The sequence below is a fragment of the Biomphalaria glabrata genome, chromosome 7, assembly GCF_947242115.1.
Source record: "Biomphalaria glabrata chromosome 7, xgBioGlab47.1, whole genome shotgun sequence".
NCBI classification, from domain to species: domain Eukaryota; kingdom Metazoa; phylum Mollusca; class Gastropoda; family Planorbidae; genus Biomphalaria; species Biomphalaria glabrata.
In genome coordinates, this window is record NC_074717.1 from 28,575,882 (window position 1) to 28,594,566 (window position 18,685).

General features: G+C 36.6%; 1 protein-coding gene across 4 annotated transcripts in view; it reads right to left on the bottom strand.

Annotated features, from left to right (window-relative positions):
- LOC106063352 (leucine-rich repeat and coiled-coil domain-containing protein 1-like) overlaps nt 1-18,685 on the bottom strand; it is a 265,048-nt gene that overhangs the window by 21,012 nt on the left and 225,351 nt on the right. For all 4 annotated transcript variants that reach the window (XM_056035607.1, XM_056035603.1, XM_056035605.1 and 1 more), the window contains 4 exons: nt 11,031-11,102; nt 7,299-7,373; nt 2,244-2,343; nt 768-856 (listed from right to left, as the gene is read on the bottom strand). In XM_056035607.1, coding sequence (XP_055891582.1) covers nt 768-856; nt 2,244-2,343; nt 7,299-7,373; nt 11,031-11,102 — 336 coding nt within the window. The remainder of the gene's footprint in view (nt 1-767; nt 857-2,243; nt 2,344-7,298; nt 7,374-11,030; nt 11,103-18,685) is intronic.

An 18,685-nucleotide genomic window follows, 5' to 3' on the forward strand; every position in this document is an offset into this window, starting at 1 on the left:
CAATTAGTCTACAAATATACCCATTGGTCTAGAAAGTGACCAATCAGTCTACAAACATACCCATTGGTTTAGAATGTGATCTATTAGTCTACAAATATACCCATTGGTCTAGAAAGTGACCAATTAGTCTACAAATATACCCACTGGTCTAGAAAGTGACCAATCAGTCCACAAACATACCCATTGGTTTAGAACGTGACCAATTAGTCTACAAATATACCCATTGGTCTAGAAAGTGACCAATCAGTCTACAACTATACCCATTGGTCTAGAAAGTGACATATCAGTCTACAAATATACCCATTGGTCTAGAAAGTGACCAATCAGTCTACAAATATACCCATTGGTCTAGAAAGTGACCAATCAGTCTACAAATATACCCATTGGTCTAGAAAGTGACCAATCAGTCTACAAATATACCCATTGGTCTAGAAAGTGACCTATTTGTGTAAATGAATGTTTGGTGCACTTATTCGACAAATATTAAACACGCACACACACATCGATACAGACACAAACTACGCATTTTGAGAGTTTTTTTGTTGAAACGAGACTTGCTGTAACATGAAACAAACATTTCAAAGCAAGACAAACATGTTCAATCTCTGACAGGCAGACAGCAACAAGAGACATCGAAAAGGCGAGAAACAAAGGGAGTCAAGTCTGGGAAGAAATGTGATGAAGATTTGTTGTCACAATGAAGCAAGAGTTTGCAAACACCCAACTGTCTGTCCAGGCGCACACGTCAAACCAAGACATTTCCTTACCTCCAATTGTTTCTTCAGACTGGTCACTTCAGAGGACAAAGTTTCTATTTTAGCCTCGAGTCTTCCTCGGTCTTGGGATAGAGTGGCACCTACATGGAAACCAGATACACAGTTTGAATAGAGCCATTCCTTAAGGATAGGGAACATTGGTTTTTACATAGGGGGACTCGCAGTGAAGAGACTAAATCTACGCAGTGTAAAGTTACCCACACAGACAGCTACTTAAGATCATGTGACACTACCTCAAAATGGTGTCAGTCTAGTACCTACAAACATGACAATTCAATGAGAGCCAGGGTGGTATAAGACCAGTGAAATAAGTGAGATATCTTTACATGATACTAAGTATTTGTTTTTAAGCTAATATCAACTCAGTGTCTGTCTGGTTCAAATCTTGTACACATTATTTCTCCTACTTCCCATAGTGGAATCAAGTCAAAACTTTGCATAAGTATTCATTGATGAAGACAAAACATGAATCAATGGAAAAATTAACCAATTAAATAATTAATTAGCGTTAATTAAAGAAAGGTAGATAAATAATGCATTTTTGATAGATGACAAAAACTGTGCGGTTCTTTCCCCATATAGCCTTTGTTATTAACAATTATTGTTTACTAATTTCTTGTTTTATGAAACTTTTAGAGGTCAGCAAGTTCTTTGCCTTTCATGTATGTGTCCGGTAGCTATTCCAAATAACATGCTCGCAATACAAACTGTTGGCTAGCTGCTAGCATAGAAGGGAGATAAACGTTTCTAATTGTCTACTTAGTTTTGTCCTCACAAAAACTGTTAAGAAACTGACTTTGTCAATGTCAAAGGAATTCCAAAAGTTGGTCTGGCTTGGACTGCAGCAGAGACAGACTAACGTTTTGTTAGGCGCGTGTCAAAAACTCAAGGAAAACGGGCCATAATATTTTTTTCAATGAAAAAATATGCATTAAGTGAGTCAAGTCAAATTTGTTCTATCAAAATAAAACTATGCAAAGCATGAAGATGCGGGTGTTTGTACCATAGTTCATTATAATTAGGTTCACATTTGAAAGTAGTTCTTTTAAAGACTGAACTGAACCGTCCTATCTCTTTCTGACACTATTTCAAAACTGAACAAAAAAAAATTCTCACAATTTGCCCATCAGAGGATATGAACATATACTAGTTTTCCCCCAGATTATTAAGTAAGTCAAAATGAAAGCAGTAGTGAAGAAGCCTAATAAAGCAAATACTTTTTAAAAAACGAATTTTATATAAGGAAAAAACTGCATATTTACTGCGCACTATTTATTTCCATTTTTCTATATAAAACAAAATTAATTAACAACGTTTGATTAACATATTGGTAAATTGTTTGATTAATTCATGTGTCGTCAATGACAATGAATAATTGTGCAAAGTTTTCATAGGGATAATTAACGTGTAAAAAAATCCTGCAGGACAGACAGACTGATTAATATAAGCTTTTTAATAAAAACTGACCTTGCTGGGCTAATTCCTGCCCCCACAGTTTCCTCTCAGCCTTCAGACCTTCAATGACTGATTCTTGGGCCTGGATGGTAGCTTGAAGTTTAGACTTGTTCTGATCAAACAGACAACATTGTTGAGAGAGAGACCGCACTGAAGGACCTATACAGGTCAGTGCTGCTCAGCAATGTGGCAGCAGCTAAATGGGGACTACCCTATCCCTAATTACTCTGCCTCCTCCCCAATTTATTCTTTTCGTTTAATCAACTTTTATCCATAGTTGGTCCCTGATTCTTTAAAGAGGGACATCTCTATTGTTTGTAAGGAAAGTCTCACGACCCACGTGTTATAATACCCCTAATTCTGTACGGACTAATCCAGCGTTCAATGTTCTGCCTGTGACGCCCCACAGATTGAGAACTACGGAGCTATACATTTTAAAATATCATCAGATAATGAGTTTTGTAGCCCCACATGGAAGGTAATGTGTCCTGGTCCAAAACAGTTACATCCTTTACCCCTAAACCATAATGCCGAGAACTACACTATAGTCCCTAAACTTTAATGCCGAGAACTACACTATAGTCCCTAAACCTGAATGCCGAGAATTACACTATAGTCCCTAAACTTTAATGCAGAGAACTACACTATAGTCCCTAAACTTTAATGCAGAGAACTACACTATAGTCCCTAAACCTTAATGCCGAGAACTATACTATAGTCCCTAAACTTTAATGCCGAGAACTATACTATAGTCCCTAAACTTTAATGCCGAGAACTATACTATAGTCCCTAAACTTTAATGCCGAGAACTACACTATAGTCCCTAAACTTTAATGCAGAGAACTACACTATAGTCCCTAAACCTTAATGCAGAGAACTACACTATAGTCCCTAAACCTTAATGCCGAGAACTACACTATAGTCCCTAAACCTTAATGCAGAGAATTACACTATAGTCCCTAAACCTTAATGCCGAGAACTATACTATAGTCCCTAAACTTTAATGCAGAGAACTACACTATAGTCCCTAAACTTTAATGCCGAGAACTACATTCTAGTCGCTAAACCTTAATGCCGAGAACTACACTATAGTCCCTAAACCTTAATGCAGAGAACTACACTATAGTCCCTAAACCATGATGCCGAGAACTACACTATAGTCCCTAAACCTTAATGCCGAGAACTATACTATAGTCCCTAAACTTTAATGCAGAGAACTACACTATAGTCCCTAAACTTTAATGCCGAGAACTACATTCTAGTCGCTAAACCTTAATGCCGAGAACTACACTATAGTCCCTAAACCTTAATGCAGAGAACTACACTATAGTCCCTAAACCATGATGCCGAGAACTACACTATAGTCCCTAAACCTTAATGCAGAGAACTACACTATAGTCCCTAAACCTTAATGCCGAGAACTACACTATAGTCCCTAAACCTTAATGCCGAGAACTACACTATAGTCCCTAAACCTTAATGCCGAGAACTACACTATAGTCCCTAAACCTTAATGCCGAGAACTACACTATAGTCCCTAAACCTTAATGCCGAGAACTACACTATAGTCCCTAAACTTTAATGCCGAGAACTATACTATAGTCCCTAAACTTTAATGCCGAGAACTACACTATAGTCCCTAAACCTTAATGCAGAGAACTACACTATAGTCCTTAAACTTTAATGCCGAGAACTACACTATAGTCCCTAAACTTTAATGCCGAGAACTACACTATAGTCCCTAACCTTTAATGCCGAGAATTACACTATAGTCCCTAAACCTTAATGCCGAGAACTACACTATAGTCCCTAAACCTTAATGCCGAGAACTACACTATAGTCCCTAAACTTTAATGCCGAGAACTACACTATAGTCCCTAAACTTTAATGCCGAGAACTACACTATAGTCCCTAACCTTTAATGCCGAGAATTACACTATAGTCCCTAAACCTTAATGCCGAGAACTACACTATAGTCCCTAAACCTTAATGCCGAGAACTACACTATAGTCCCTAAACCTTAATGCCGAGAACTACACTATAGTCCCTAAACCTTAATGCCGAGAACTACACTATAGTCCCTAAACCTTAATGCAGAGAACTACACTATAGTCCCTAAACTTTAATGCCGAGAACTACATTCTAGTCGCTAAACCTTAATGCCGAGAACTACACTATAGTCCCTAAACCTTAATGCCGAGAACTACACTATAGTCCCTAAACCTTAATGCAGAGAACTACACTATAGTCCCTAAACCTTAATGCAGAGAACTACACTATAGTCCCTAACCTTAATGCCGAGAACTACACTATAGTCCCTAAACCATAATGCCGAGAACTACACTATAGTCCCTAAACTTTAATGCAGAGAACTACACTATAGTCCCTAAACCTTAATGCCGAGAACTACACTATAGTCCCTAACCTTTAATGCCGAGAACTACACTATAGTCCCTAAACTTTAATGCCGAAAACTACACTATAGTCCCTAACCTTTAATGCCAAGAATTACACTATAGTCCCTAAACCTTAATGCCGAGAACTACACTATAGTCCCTAATCCTTAATGCAGAGAACTACACTATTGTCCCTAAACCTTAATGCAGAGAACTACACTATAGTCCCTAAACATTAATGCCGAGAACTACACTATAGTCCCTAACCTTTAATGCCGAGAACTACACTATAGTCCCTAAACTTTAATGCCAAGAACTACACTATAGTCCCTAACCTTTAATGCCGAGAATTACACTATAGTCCCTAAACCTTAATGCCGAGAACTACACTATAGTCCCTAAACCTTAATGCAGAGAACTACACTATAGTCCCTAAACCTTAATGCAGAGAATTACACTATAGTCCCTAAACCTTAATGCCGAGAACTACATTCTAGTCGCTAAACCTTAATGCAGAGAACTACACTATAGTCCCTAAACCTTAATGCAGAGAACTACACTATAGTCCCTAAACCTTAATGCCGAGAACTACATTCTAGTCCCTAAACTTTAATGCAGAGAACTACACTATAGTCCCTAAACCTTAATGCAGAGAACTACACTATAGTCATAGACATTTCTTTATTCAGTCGTTTGTTTCTAATAGCTTAAAAAAACAACACAAAACAAAACAAAACAACAACAACAAACAAAACAACAACAACAAACAAAACAAAAACCCAGTAAGCAGAAGATAAAGTGACAACGAATATCTTTAAAAAGTAAATTTGTATATCATATACATTTCCATTGGTCTGCTATGTTAGGACAGTGATACGACTATAACTGTACTATTAAGCCAATCAATGATTCAAATAAAACGCAATGTTAGAATAAAAAGTAGGATTACATAATAAGATAAAAAAACAAAACAACTAACGACAAAGCCTTCATACAAAATTATAATCCAAAAATCAACTAAATTCACTTTTTTTTAAAGCATCTCAACAAAATATATGAAACCCTAAAAACAACTTTAGAACCACTTAGAACTTACTGTTTTTTTGTGTGTTGGTGCAGGGTGTGAATGGGAGATTTAAACTGAGATACATGTCATCTATTTATGGATCTAAATATTCAACGAATGTTCGCGGACCACCAGCCGTAGAAAGAAAGAAGCCCATCTTTACAGGCGTCCTAAAACTAGAAGACCTCTTCCTATTTATTCTTCAGATTTCCATAAACAATAGATTGCTTCCTGTAGTTGTTTTTTTTTAAATAGCTTATACTTTATTTCTTTTAAATAAAAAAAAAGCCTGATATTTTTGAATGATTATTTAATTGATTTTAATGTTTTGTAAACGGTCGATATCTTATTCAAAGCCCCAAACTTTGCACTTTAGTTGAGTGTTGTATGATTTGTTACATTTTGCGCTTTACGTGTAAGATATGATACATTATTTATTAATTGTTTTAAATTCTATTCGACTTATATGCATGCTAAATAGATTCTTTCTCTATTTTTTATTTTTAAAAGTAAACATTTTGTTTTAAATGTAAATAGCTAGTATTAGAAAAGTACTTAATTTAGTAATAAGATTTTTTAAAAACATTCCTAAATAGACCCATGTATTTTTTCTTCTATTAATAGTGAATAGTAAAAATGATATACTTTTATGAAAAAAACTGCTAGCATAGTTGATTTTAAAAATTAAATTTTTCACTTTCAGAAAAGAAAAAAAAATAGCCGTTGCATCAGAGCTTTAAAAGATCTATAATATCATGATAAAACTAAAAAGCGGCTATTTTCCTTTCGGGGGCCGCTAAAAACAAAACAAAGTCGATGAAAGTGAAGTCTCCATGCACTTTGAAAAGTAGAAGCCTCATAAAAATGTCTTTTTTTTTTTATGAATAGGTCTGTTATTCTCTAGCATGAAGTGAGAAGCAGGAGGGGGGTGGGAGCATCAAACAGAAGCGCCCTTGTGCATGTTGGGTTACATCATCCTACAGATCTAGCAGTTTCCCAGCTCTACAGACTAGGAGTGTTATTCTACAATTGATAGTGCTACCTTTTTTTTTTAAAAAAAAATGCTAACAGGAATGAATAAAATAGTAAAACTTTCAGATAGTGTCCCTTCATTTAGAAAGAAGGTTCTATTTACACTGCTGTCCAGATCACAGAAATGGACCTCTGGTCAACTTCGTTTATAGGAAATATTTCTATCTTTACCTTTAGTTATTTCTTGGAGAACAAACTTTTTGTTGTCAATACTAAATCAGGTTTTATTTTGGGGTAACACAGTTTGAATTATAATTAAACAAGGCTTCTCAGAGTATCCGTCAAAGGCTCTCATAGAAGCAGGGCCCAGTTGTCTCTTTAAGTCAATGTTTGTTATCTGTTTCCTTACATTGGAAAGAAATTCTCTAAGAGCTCCAAGCCTACTAATTGGGGACGAATGGACACAACTCTTAACCATTGAATGCACACTCTTTAGTTCATTTAATGAAAGTTATTTAATAAAGTTATTTACAGATTTGAAAACCCAATCAATAATAGCTCACCAATGGATGAGAGACACAGTACTCCCATCACTTCCCCCCCCCCCCCACCCCCACTGAGCATGTTTCTTACCTGTTTTAAAATCTCTACCTGGGCAGCAACCTTTCTAGTATCCGCTAGCTCAGACTCCAGGTCCTGTAATCTTTCCTGGGATAATAAAGACACTCAATGCTAGCATACAAACATGTGAGGTTTGTTTGGCACAAAATAAAAATATGACCACAGTACCGCATGACTCCGGATAATCATTTTTTGAGACCACTTTACGATAGTTAACTCTCCCCCCCCCCCTTTGAATTTTTTTTCTTTTCTCTCTTATTTTCCATGAAAATTTTTTTTTGTAAGTTACTCACCAGGATCTCTAAATGTTACTGAGAACGGTAGAATGGTTAGAAGTACATAACGGGAGAAGGGATGGGACTATCAACAATAAAGTAAAAAGTAAGTAAAGTTCCCTTTTAAGACCTTGCAATGAAGTAATGGTCCTGTTTCTGTGGCCTATGGTTAGCGAGGGTGTCATGTGGCAAGCACAACAACCAACCGTCTTGACTTTTCCCCAGCCAATGTTACGTGCCCATTAGAACTGGGTGGACTCAGAGGCGCCATAAAGATCCCGAAATTGATAATCCCAGTCTTCACTAGGATTCAAACCCGAGACCCTCGTTTCGGAAGCCAAGCGCTTTACCACTCAGCCACTATCAAGAATGGAATAGTGAAAATGAAAATATTTATGAAGTAGGTGATGATGACGTACTCATGTGTATTCGATACAGTCCAGTTCAACAGAGGACTTAAGTTGTCAGTTTTGTTTTTCAACTTTTGACAAGTAGACCTTTCCAAAACAAAGAGGGAGGGGCAGGTTTTATGTTAATCAAGCACACACGCCATTATAAGACGAGCGGAGAAACTTGTCTGACATGACAACTTAATACAGTTGTGTCAGGAGATAATTCCAGTCATGTCATGCAGCAGTAGCTCGGGAGACATCTGTTGTCTGCTTAGGAACTACACTGGGAAACAGACGCCATTTAGTAGTGAACATGTCTACACTGTCGTGTCATTTATGAGGGCAGATAATTTAATCAATATATTATCGTATGATTTATGAGGGCAGATAAATAAATCACTATCTTATCGTATGATTTATGAGGGCAGACAATTCAATCACTAAACAACTCATCAAACATCTAGAAGCGTCATGTCAAATAGAAATTGATAATGTACATAAGCGGTACAATGAAACATATCGCCACAAGGGACCGATCCAAAAATATGAATAGCGAATGATGTGAACGCATAAATCTAAACATTGAGGAAATAGTGCCCATGTGATTAGGGTACATTTTATACTGAGCTTTTCTTTTTCACATTTTCTGTTCCAGAGCAAGGTCAAAGAAAAACCAGTGAATGGATAAGAAATACATATGTAACTATTATCCCAAGTTTTTAAAGTTTGCCAGAGATCAAATGTGCGATTTATTAAAAAGGATCGATGCGAGTATTTGAATGTGCCTTTTTCTCAACCATCCATTAGAGCAGTGTTTCTCAAATTTAGGCGCCCGAGAAAAATTTCGATCGGTGTAGGTTCTCACAGTGAGGTTCGGGGAGGGGGGGGGTTTGGAAGTAATGAAAAAGAAACAAATCTTACAGACCTAATTAGAACACAATTTTCGGCTTTCTTTTGGCTAAATATTTACAAAATGTTTAAAATTTACTTTTTACATGTTTTATAAAGCTAGTCCATTAAGTCCTTTTTTTGGAAATAATGTTTCGTAGATTATTTTAAGTCGTTCGTATACAAAACAATCTTCTTGGAAATAGATTAGGAGCTGGTGGAGCTCTGTAGACTATTATGTGAGAACATTCGAGCTACATACAGCGCACGCCAGTCTGTGATGGACGTAAACTTCGTCATCCCCTTCAGTGTAAAGTAAGACATCTTGTAGCGGACCTTTTTTTGGGGGTGGGGTTGAGGGTCAATATAACGAACGATGTACAACAGACGGGAGAATTTTGACCATTCAAACATTAACAAAAAAAAGTCGAGATGAATCACGTAAGGGAGACGTTTTGCAAAACAGTTTATAGTCGATAGTGTTACACACGCCTAACCAAAAAAACGGTTTATATGGTAAAAGGTCCACGGTCCTTATTACAAGACGAAACGACGTTTTAAAATATTTCAATCTGTAAAACATTGGTATTACAACTACAATGACAACACATTTCTTTGCTCCTTGAAAAATAAGCTGTCTGGCTCCGCCTCCTCCCTTTTTGTAAGGATGTCGCGTCCCCTTTGAAAGCGTCACTTAAAGGGGCGTGCCCCACAGTTTTCATCAAGGTGGGTTCCCTTCACAGAGCAGTAGAGACTCTAAGAAAGAACAAACCAGACTTTCTGTAAGATACAGTGGATTTCATTTCTGTGTAGCCAGTGACTTAATACATAGGATCAACAGGTCAGATTTGTGCAAAAGCTGATACGTTATTTTGTCCATAGAGAAACAATTAAAGACAAAACTCTCAGTAATATGTTCACTAGTTTGGGTTCCTGACTAGCGGCCTGTACAACTTTCTACAACAAATTTCAGATTCCTGGTAGAGCGAACTCGGGACTTCTGTTCATAACAAATAATCTCCCGGAAATACTTAAGAGACATAGTGTTAACCAGTTGGCTGGGAGACCCGGATGTTTCAAAAGTTGTATAATAAGTGGGACATCTCTTAGCGGAAGAGAACGACTGACCAAAGTCACGTTCAAACACTATGGTATATAGTTGCTAGATCTTTAGACAGTGCAGAATTTCTTTACTAACAGAGTAGCGGGACAGCGCACCAAACCTAATGCCACATTTACCTGCGTTCAATGTAGACGGCATCATCTCTTCAGAATAGAGCTTAAAAGTCATAGGAACAAGTGCTCCACGAGCTGAACGATAGTCGTTTTACGAGATAAACTATAGTCGTTTTACGAGATGAACCATAGTCGTTTTACGAGATGAACTATAGTCGTTTTACGAGATAAACTATAGTCGTTTTACGAGATGAACCATAGTCGTTTTACGAGATAAACTATAGTCGTTTTACGAGATGAACCATAGTCGTTTTACGAGATGAACCAGAGTGGTTTACGAGATGAACCAGAGTGGTTTTACGAGATGAACCATAGTCGTTTTACGAGATGAACCATAGTCGTTTTACGAGATGAACCATAGTCGTTTTACGAGATGAACCATAGTCGTTTTACGATATGAACCAGAGTGGTTTTACGAGATGAACCAGAGTCTTTTTACGAGATGAACCAGAGTCTTTTTTACGAGATGAACCATAGTCGTTTTACGAGATGAACCAGTCGTTTTACGAGATGAACCATAGTCGTTTTACGAGATGAACCAGAGTCGTTTTACGAGATGAACCAGAGTCGTTTTACGAGATGAACCATAGTCGTTTTACGAGATGAACCAGTCGTTTTACGAGATGAACCAGAGTGGTTTTACGAGATGAACCATAGTCGTTTTACGAGATGAACCAGTCGTTTTACGAGATGAACTATAGTCGTTTTACGAGATGAACTATAGTCGTTTTACGAGATGAACCATTGTCGCTTTACAATGGAACCAGAGTCGTTTTACGAGATGAACCAGAGTCGTTTTACGAGATGAACCAGAGTCGTTTTACGAGATGAACCATAGTCGTTTTACGACTGCAAAAGACCTATGAATAATTCTAACCCCTGATATGGGCAGCAAGTAGCGAGGTCAGTGTTCTAGTTTTGAAGCAGCACCCCCCCCACATCACGTGACTTACCTTATAACACATCGACTGTTCTTGTTTACTCTTGGCAAGTTCTGCCAGGCGACATTTCTGCTCCTTCACAAGCTGAAACATACAAAATGCATTTTTCTCTTTAAACCAACCCAATGGATAGCATTCATTTTAATGGCCCATTTCCCACTCCCTGCATGGGGCTTTGTCACAGCATGCTGTTAGATGCACACGAAAAAAGGTAAGGTGCCACAAACATTCATCGAGAAACTCTGCTTCCAAGTGTTAAGGGGCAACGCCAAACGAGATGGGCAATAAAAACACTATCACCCCGTGAAGACTTTATGTGCCGATAGCACGGACAAATATCATTTCCAACGTCAGCTGATTTTTTTTTGTCTTTACAAGGCTGAAGACAAACAGTTGTTTCAAAACTGCAACTCAAGAAGATGAATTAGAATGGATCAAATTATTAAGCGCTATGTCACATAACATCAATATGTCAGCAGTAAAGAAGCAATACATTTCTTTTGAAATTGAATCCTAAAAGTAAAAATATCTAATCACGCTAAGCAAATAGTGTCAAGTTTTTACAAAGTATGGCCCTAATATCTATCTCGAGTTTTCTCTAAGTCTGTTAATCCTAACGCACTTTTATTGCAAACAGAATTTAGTTTTGTGTCTAACCTAGTGTTCTGTTGTCACAGATTAATAATAAATTACTGTAGACGTTATTAAATAATAATAATAACGAGACTGACTTTATCAAGGTAGACATATATAACTATCTTTTTATTTCCGTCCAATCCTTTGCTTTCGCACAAAACATAAACAACTAACAATGACGTAATATCATATAATATTAGCCAACGTAGCTTGTAAATAAGACTGATCAGCAGTAGCCGCCTACAAGTCAACAGCATCTCTCCAAACAAGAAATGGGTTAGTTGTCTACCAGCAGTATAGTGCTATAAGTCAATGAAGTCAACAGCATCTCTCCAAACAGGAAATGAAGTCAACAGCATCTCTCCAAACAGGAAATGAAGTCAACAACATCTCTCCAAAGAGGAAATGAAGTCAACAGCATCTCTCCAAACAAGAAATGGGTTAGTTGTCTACCAGCAGTATAGTGCTATAAGTCAATGAAGTCAACAGCATCTCTCCAAACAAGAAATGAAGTCAACAGCATCTCTCCAAACAAGAAATGAAGTCAACAGCATCTCTCCAAACAAGAAATGAAGTCAACAGCATCTCTCCAAACAAGAAATGGGTTAGTTGTCTACCAGCAGTATAGTGCTATAAGTCAATGAAGTCAACAGCATCTCTCCAAACAGGAAATGAAGTCAACAGCATCTCTCCAAACAGGAAATGAAGTCAACAACATCTCTCCAAACAGGAAATGAAGTCAACATCTCTCCAAAGAGGAAATGGGTTAGTTGTCTACCAGCAGTATAGTGCTACAAGTCAATGAAGTCAACAGCATCTCTCCAAACAGGAAATGAAGTCAACAACATCTCTCCAAAGAGGAAATGGGTTAGTTGTCTACCAGCAGTATAGTGCTATAAGTCAATGAAGTCAACAGCATCTCTCCAAACAGGAAATGGGTAGTTGTCTACCAGCAGTATAGTGCTATAAGTCAATGAAGTCAACAGCATCTCTCCAAACAAGAAATGGGTTAGTTGTCTACCAGCAGTATAGTGCTATAAGTCAATGAAGTCAACAGCATCTCTCCAAACAGGAAATGAAGTCAACAGCATCTCTCCAAACAGGAAATGAAGTCAACAACATCTCTCCAAACAGGAAATGAAGTCAACAACATCTCTCCAAAGAGGAAATGGGTTAGTTGTCTACCAGCAGTATAGTGCTATAAGTCAATGAAGTCAACAACATCTCTCCAAACAGGAAATGAAGTCAACAACATCTCTCCAAAGAGGAAATGGGTTAGTTGTCTACCAGCAGTATAGTGCTATAAGTCAATGAAGTCAACAGCATCTCTCCAAACAGGAAATGGGTAGTTGTCTACCAGCAGTATAGTGCTATAAGTCAATGAAGTCAACAGCATCTCTCCAAACAAGAAATGGGTTAGTTGTCTACCAGCAGTATAGTGCTATAAGTCAATGAAGTCAACAGCATCTCTCCAAACAGGAAATGAAGTCAACAGCATCTCTCCAAACAGGAAATGAAGTCAACAGCATCTCTCCAAACAGGAAATGAAGTCAACAGCATCTCTCCAAAGAGGAAATGAAGTCAACAGCATCTCTCCAAACAAGAAATGAAGTCAACAGCATCTCTCCAAAGAGGAAATGAAGTCAACAGCATCTCTCCAAACAGGAAATGAAGTCAACAGCATCTCTCCAAAGAGGAAATGAAGTCAACAGCATCTCTCCAAACAGGAAATGAAGTCAACATCATCTCTCCAAACAGGAAATGAAGTCAGCAGCATCTCTCCAAAGAGGAAATGAAGTCAACAGCATCTCTCCAAACAGGAAATGAAGTCAACAGCATCTCTCCAAAGAGGAAATGAAGTCAACAGCATCTCTCCAAACAGGAAATGAAGTCAACAGCATCTCTCCAAAGAGGAAATGGGTTAGTTGAGAACGTCTGGGGGAAGGGGCTAAAACGTCGTGTTGAAATGATTCAAACATTATAGTATCAGTTTGTCAGCAGAATTTTATTTCCTAGTCTCTGGAATCTTTAGTGCAGCGAATCCAACAGAAATAGGACAAAGAGGGAAAACCCAAACTATAAGGCAGGATTGAAAAATGAAGTCCTCGCAGCAACACCAGCACTAATGAAAAAGTAAATCTACTACTGTGTCTCTCACGAATCTTTATTTAAAAAAAAAGACACAAGTTTCTATTCCAGATCTATTGGTACCCATCAGTTTCTCTTTAGATCTAGACATTATTTATCGAGAATAAACCTGATGACTAGTGGGCATTAAAAGAATCCAATTGATTCACATTTTCTTTCTTGAAACTAAATATGATGTTTTATCATTTTCAAAAATCACCATCATCATCATTCATTTGGGTTCCTCATGGAACATAGGGCCTCGACAAAAAACACGCCACTCTCTACGGTCTCTTGCTAGTTTTTTGATGGTTTCCCAGCTCTTCCCGGTCCTCTAGGCTTCTTCAAGTACACTGCGTCACCATGCTCTTTTTGGTCTTCCTCTGCGTCTTGTTCCCTGGAGTTCCACTCTAAGGCCTGCCTAGCCCTGTTGCTGGTATCTTTTCTAAGGGTGTGACCAATCCATCGCCACTTCCTCTCTAAGATCTGCACTTCTATAAATTTCTGTCCACTCATCTCCCACAGTTTGGTGTTTTCTACTTTGTCGCACCAGTGTATTTTTAGGATATTTCTCAGGTATCTGTTGATGAAGGTCTGTACTTTTTTGTATTGACAAAAATACCATGTAGCAATCAAGTGCTAGGCACAGATGTCCAAAGCAGACTTGGCTACTTCATCGTAGTGACGTGGCGTGAACAAAAGTTGGTAAGATTTGAAATATGTTCTCAACGACCTCAATATGTCAACACAACATCATGTAATATATTCGTTTAGAATAGTTTAGATCATGGAGAGAACAGTTCTAGTTGTCTACAGGGTCAGTCACTAAAGTGAACGCGACAACTACAACCTTTGTCGTGCTAGTGACTGTCTGTACACTCGATGAACTGGTTTCATTAAAACATTACTAGGATGTTAACCCACGTGACCTAATGACAGATGACAGCCATGGCAGTCTAACAGCTTCCATTAGAAAGTTCATGTTTTAAAGGAAATAACGCATTAAAAATAAACAACAAAAAAACAACCCATAGTCCTTGAAAACTGAACCACGTTATAAACAAGATGGAAGTTATGAGAGGTAACTAGGTTAAAACCTTACAGCAAATACATGTACGTAGGAAACCTGAAGACGACTTTTGTCAGCAACATCAAGAAATCAAAGAGATTAACCCAAATATAAATGAGTTTTAAAATCATACAAAATCATATAGAGATAGCACTTTAGTGTGTTGAGATCAGTACTTGATCGATAGTTTACTGTGATCAATAGTTTACTATTATCGATAGTTTAATGTAATCAATAGTTTAGCATGAGCGATAGTTTACTCTGATCAATAGTTTTGTATGAGCGATAGTTTACTCTGATAAATAGTTTAGTATGAGCGATAGTTTACTCTGATCAATAGTTTAGTATGAGCGATAGTTTACTCTGATAAATAGTTTAGTATGAGCGATAGTTTACTCTGATCAATAGTTTACTCTGATCAATAGTTTAGTATGAGCGATAGTTTACTCTGATCAATAGTTTAGTATGAGCGATAGTTTACTCTGATCAATAGTTTACTCTGATCAATAGTTTACTCTGATTAATAGTTTAGTATGAGCGATAGTTTACTCTGATTAATAGTTTAGTATGAGCGATAGTTTACTCTGATCAATAGTTTACTCTGATCAATAGTTTACTCTGATTAATAGTTTAGTATGAGCGATAGTTTACTCTGATTAATAGTTTAGTATGAGCGATAGTTTACTCTGATCAATAGTTTAGTATGAGCAATAGTTTACTCAGATCAATAGTTTACTCTGATCAATAGTTTACTCTGATCAATAATTTACTCTGATCAATAGTTTACTCAGATCAATAGTTTGTGCTTTACATAGCAGCATGTTTTGAACACAAATGAAATAGACTAAAAATAGTTCTTTCATTTCTAAATTACATTAACCAATAAAGACAAATCAATGACTTGTTCATAATCAATCTTTATACCAATAATTGACACATACCTCAGAACTTTAGATATGAATATATGTTTAAATGTATTAGTATCTACCTCAGAACCTTAGATATGAATGTATGTTTAAATATATTAGTATCTACCTCAGAACCTTAGATATGAACGTATGTTTAAATACATTAGTATCTACCTCAGAACCTTAGATATGAATGTATGTTTAAATACATTAGTATCTACCTCAGAACCTTAGATTTGAATGTAAGTTTAAATACATTAGTATCTACCTTAGAACCTTAGATATGAATGTATGTTTAAATATATTAGTATCTACCTTAGAACCTTAGATATGAATGTATGTTTAAATATATTAGTATCTACCTCAGAACCTTAGATATGAATGTATGTTTAAATACATTAGTATCTACCTCAGAAACTTAGATATGAATGTATGTTTAAATATATTAGTATCTACCTCAGAACCTTAGATATGAACGTATGTTTAAATACATTAGTATCTACCTCAGAACCTTAGATATGAACGTATGTTTAAATACATTAGTATCTACCTCAGAACCTTAGATATGAATGTATGTTTAAATACATTAGTATCTACCTCAGAACCTTAGATATGAATGTATGTTTAAATACATTAGTATCTACCTTAGAACCTTAGATATGAATGTATGTTTAAATATATTAGTATCTACCTCAGAACCTTAGATATGAATGTATGTTTAAATACATTAGTATCTACCTCAGAAACTTAGATATGAATGTATGTTTAAATACATTAGTATCTACCTCAGAACCTTAGATATGAATGTATGTTTAAATACATTAGTATCTACCTCAGAACCTTAGATATGAATGTATGTTTAAATACATTAGTATCTACCTAAGAACCTTAGACATGAATGTATGTTTAAATACATTATTATCTACCTCAGAACCTTAGATATGAATGTATGTTTAAATACATTAGTATCTACCTCAGAACCTTAGATATGAATGTATGTTTAAATACATTAGTATCTACCTAAGAACCTTAGACATGAATGTATGTTTAAATACATTATTATCTACCTCAGAACCTTAGATATGAATGTATGTTTAAATACATTAGTATCTACCTCAGAACCTTAGATATGAATGTATGTTTAAATACATTAGTATCTACCTCAGAACCTTAGATATGAATGTATGTTTAAATACATTAGTATCTACCTCAGAACCTTAGATATATACTTATGTTTAAATAATGGTTGACATTGTTCTCACAGAGGTCATTTATTTTTAATTTTCTAAGCGATAGGAAGTTTCGTATCATTTCCCGTTAATATTTGTCTACTTACAACCCCCGTCTTCCATCGACCAGGACTATCAGCATAAAACTTGTGAGATTTTAAAAAAATGTGTTTCTGCCTCTCCGGGCCTGACTAGCAGTATGACAGGAACAAAAACAATATCTATGAATTCATGAAGTATTACTTTCATGTTGCTTCTTGCTACATCAGTGAAAATGTTCGGTTCGCCAGTTCTCATGTTTCCGAACCCACACGATACCGGGCTCAGTTGACGAGTGCTCTCCTTCTGGGCTACTAGCCACAACGAGCTTATCAGCCAGTGATCGAGGGATACCAGCGAGTAGTCGCATTTTGTACGCCCGGAGGAACACTGGCTTCTTTGTTTGTCTCACAGGAGAAAAACTCATAAGTGAAACAAAAACTTTACCCAGAAAAACTCAAGTGCAATATAACTTGATCAGAGTCGACTTCTAGTAAAGTAGACATAGAGATGTAGAGATTGTTACCACCGATTTTGTCAAAGTCCAAAGTGGACACGATGTGTGAGAACTAAACTTGATATAAACATTTTAAAACATACATTTAGGACTTTATGGTCCTCAATAATACAGCAGTGTTTTTTTTTTCTGTATATGTTTATACTGATAGTACTGTTGATTTTCAAAAATAAGGCTTGTATTTAAAAAAAAAAAAACGCGTGGAGTGGGGGCATATACAATTTTTTCCCATTAAAAATGTTCAATAATCCATTAAACTAAAATGCTAATAATTGATCATGACGCCACCACACTCGCGACAATATATTCGGACGTACTAGTGAGAAAAAAAAAGGCTAACATAACAAGAACTAGATCTAGTTGCAATGGAATTGTGAATTTGGGAAGAATATATCGACGAACTGCCTTGACCTCTAGCACTGAAAGCAGAGAAAGTACAAACGTGCTGTATAAACGTATAGTGCAGACCTAGTGTACAAACGTGGTGTATAAACGTATAGTGCAGACCTAGTGTACAAACGTGCTGTATAAACGTATAGTGCAGACCTAGTGTACAAACGTGGTGTATAAACGTATAGTGCAGACCTAGTGTACAAACGTGCTGTATAAACGTATAGTGCAGACCTAGTGTACAAACGTGCTGTATAAATGTATAGTGCAGACCTAGTGTACAAACGTGCTGTATAAACGTATAGTACAGACCTAGTGTAAGTACAAACGTGCTGTATAAACGTATAGTGCAGACCTAGTGTAAGTACAAACGTGCTGTATAAACGTATAGTGCAGACCTAGTGTAAGTACAAACGTGCTGTATAAACGTATAGTGCAGACCTAGTGTACAAACGTGCTGTATAAATGTATAGTGCAGACCTAGTGTACAAACGTGCTGTATAAATGTATAGTGCAGACCTAGTGTACAAACGTGCTGTATAAATGTATAGTGCAGACCTAGTGTACAAACGTGCTGTATAAATGTATAGTGCAGACCTAGTGTACAAACGTGCTGTATAAACGTATAGTGCAGACCTAGTGTAAGTACAGACGTGCTGTATAAATGTATAGTGCAGACCTAGTGTACAAACGTGCTGTATAAACGTATAGTGCAGACCTAGTGTAAGTACAGACGTGCTGTATAAATGTAT